At 42.7% G+C, this 2,502-nt stretch overlaps 1 protein-coding gene across 1 annotated transcript in view; it reads left to right on the plus strand.

Annotated features, from left to right (window-relative positions):
• Nucleotides 1–2,502, plus strand: part of LOC101863295 (inter-alpha-trypsin inhibitor heavy chain H4) — a gene marked incomplete in the record, with an annotated part of 10,853 nt that overhangs the window by 4,555 nt on the left and 3,796 nt on the right. Inside the window, 3 exon segments of the mRNA XM_013087517.2 lie at nucleotides 187–371; nucleotides 867–967; nucleotides 1,452–2,170. Coding sequence (XP_012942971.2) covers nucleotides 187–371; nucleotides 867–967; nucleotides 1,452–2,170 — 1,005 coding nt within the window.

The raw sequence follows: 2,502 nt of genomic DNA on the forward strand, positions 1-2,502 counted from the left end.
CAGAGAGAGAGAGAGAGAGAGAGAGAGAGAGAGAGAGAGAGAGAGAGAGAGAGAGAGGCGCACACATAGATTCACACAAACAGCCTCACACTCAAACAAAACAAAATCCAATGAAAAGACAAATCTGACCTACTTAGATCTGTCCAGCCATATGTTTACACCCATTTTTACTCTCTCCGAAACCAGGTGGTTGATGGCTACTTCGTCCATTTCTTCTCACCCAACCTGCCTCCAATGCCCAAAGATATCATCTTCGTCCTTGATCTGTCAGGGTCTATGTCTGGCACCAAGATTAGTCAGCTGATCAATGCTATGCAGGTTATTTTGGGAGACCTGCAAGAACAAGACCGCTTTAACATCATCACTTTCAGGTAGACGCAAGACAAAGATATGATACAAATCTGGTCAAATTGAATCCTAGTCAGAAGAATTTTTTTTTTATCTGCGCAATATTTTTTCACATATTATCTGTCTGTCTTTCTGTCTTTTTGTCTTTCTGTCTGTCTGTCTATCGTTTTCTCTCTTCACCCTCCCCCTCTCCCCAATCCCCTCTCCATATCTTTTACACCAAAGAACTATTGTTTTTAAAAATATTTTAAGGATCTCTTGTTCTCAGGTAGTACCATCTATTAAAGTAAATTTTGTTTGATTTTTAAAAATATCTTTTCACCTTACCTATTCATGACTTAGTCTGTTCTTTGTTGCTCTTGTCAATGTAGCTGCCATCGATGTTGTCATTGCCATGCGTTGCTGTTGTTCCAGCTGTTGTTATTTTTTATGGACACAAAAAACGCATCAACCTAATATCAACCCATTGACCTGTCAGTTTAACTCTCAACTGGTGTGTATTGTTTGTACCTCCACAGCTCCTGGGTAAAGAAGTGGAAACCCACTCTGGTCTCTGCTGGGAACGAGGGCATTATGTCTGAGGCTCTGAGCTTTGTGGGCAGCATGAGGGCAGATGGAAGTAAGTGGACAACCCATTAACATCTACGGAAGATAGGAAAAAAAGGGGGGAAGGGGAAGGGGAAGGGGAAGGAAAATAAATAAGGGCAGTAATAATGAAGAAATATGGGGACTGTTATTGGGGTGCTTATTTCCCCTGAAAAGACAAATCTTAATGAAAACTGAAAAAATAAAGTTTTATTAAATCACCAATTCAACCGCAAAACCCTCATCACTCCACTTCACCCTTCCTTTTAAACTGACAACCCACTCACTTAAGACTGACGACTGTATAAGTTATAAATAAGACTTGTTTTTGTCTATGCTGTCAGTATTAATTGTTGTTTTTATTCTTATCAACGTTGCCTTCAGTCTTGCCAATAAGAGGTTGCACCCAACAGGGAAATTTTACTGGATTAAATTATGTAGCAATTTTGCTTATAGTTATGAAGTAAATTTACATTGAATTGTAATGTAACTTTGTTCCATTGTTCTTTCTCTTCCAGTGACTAACATCGATAAGGCTCTGACAACAGCTGTCCAAGAATTTGCCCGCGTCGAAGAGAGCGGACGAGCGTCATTGGTCTTCTTTCTCACGGACGGTCAGCCCACAGAAGGAGTCCGGGACTCAATGCAAATCGCACGCAATGTCAGAGGAGCCAACTCAAAAGATTGCGCCATCCTCAGTTTGGCCTTTGGATCTGGTGCTGATTTTGAGGCCCTGAAGACCATTAGCGCTCAGAACTCTGGGTTTGCGAGGAAGATTTATGAAGCCTCAGATGCAGCGCTTCAGGTAGCATCTTTGTACAACGAGGTCTCTGCAGTAGTCATGAAAGATCTGACTGTGACCTACCTGAACAGCAGCGTAGACAAGTTCTCGATAACTGAGGACACCTTCCCTGTGGTATATAACGGAACAGAGATTGTTATTTGCGGGTTTCTCCATAAACCCGAGGGACGATTTCAAGCTGAGATCAAGGGATTAAAGAAATCTGGAGAGATTGACCTGGTTTTTGAGACAGAGGATGTGACGAATTTTGTGATCGAAGCTGAGGAGGAGGAGGGGAAATCTGTCTTGTCTGGACCCAGAGACTACGCCGGTATCGTAGAGAGGATGTGGGCCTATGTAACAATCAAGCAGCTTTTGAAAGAGAAGGAGAGAGAGGCAAATAATGAGAAGAAGTCGGAGGAACTCAAACAGAAAATCATTGACATGTCCTTGAAGGTAAGATGTCAGTAAATCTGTCTCCCTCCCTCTTTCTTTCACTGTCTCTCTCACCCACCCCTCTCTCTCTCTCTCTCTCTCTCTCTCTCTCTCTCTCTCTCTCTCTCCCCGACGTTAAGTACGTCTGACAAACCAACAGAGATACTTATCTCCCATCCCTATAACAAAGACACACATAACATAATAAACCAGAGAGGAGTGAGCTGACCACCGACTATAGGCTAACCATGGCATGTACGCCCTGCTCGTTATATACATATCGGGCAAATGCTCAATAGGGGTAAAGAGAGAGAGAAAGAGAGAGAGAGAGAGAGAGAGAGAGAGAGAGGGGG

This window comes from Aplysia californica, unplaced genomic scaffold (genome assembly GCF_000002075.1).
Source record: "Aplysia californica isolate F4 #8 unplaced genomic scaffold, AplCal3.0 scaffold00597, whole genome shotgun sequence".
In the NCBI taxonomy this organism is placed as follows: domain Eukaryota; kingdom Metazoa; phylum Mollusca; class Gastropoda; order Aplysiida; family Aplysiidae; genus Aplysia; species Aplysia californica.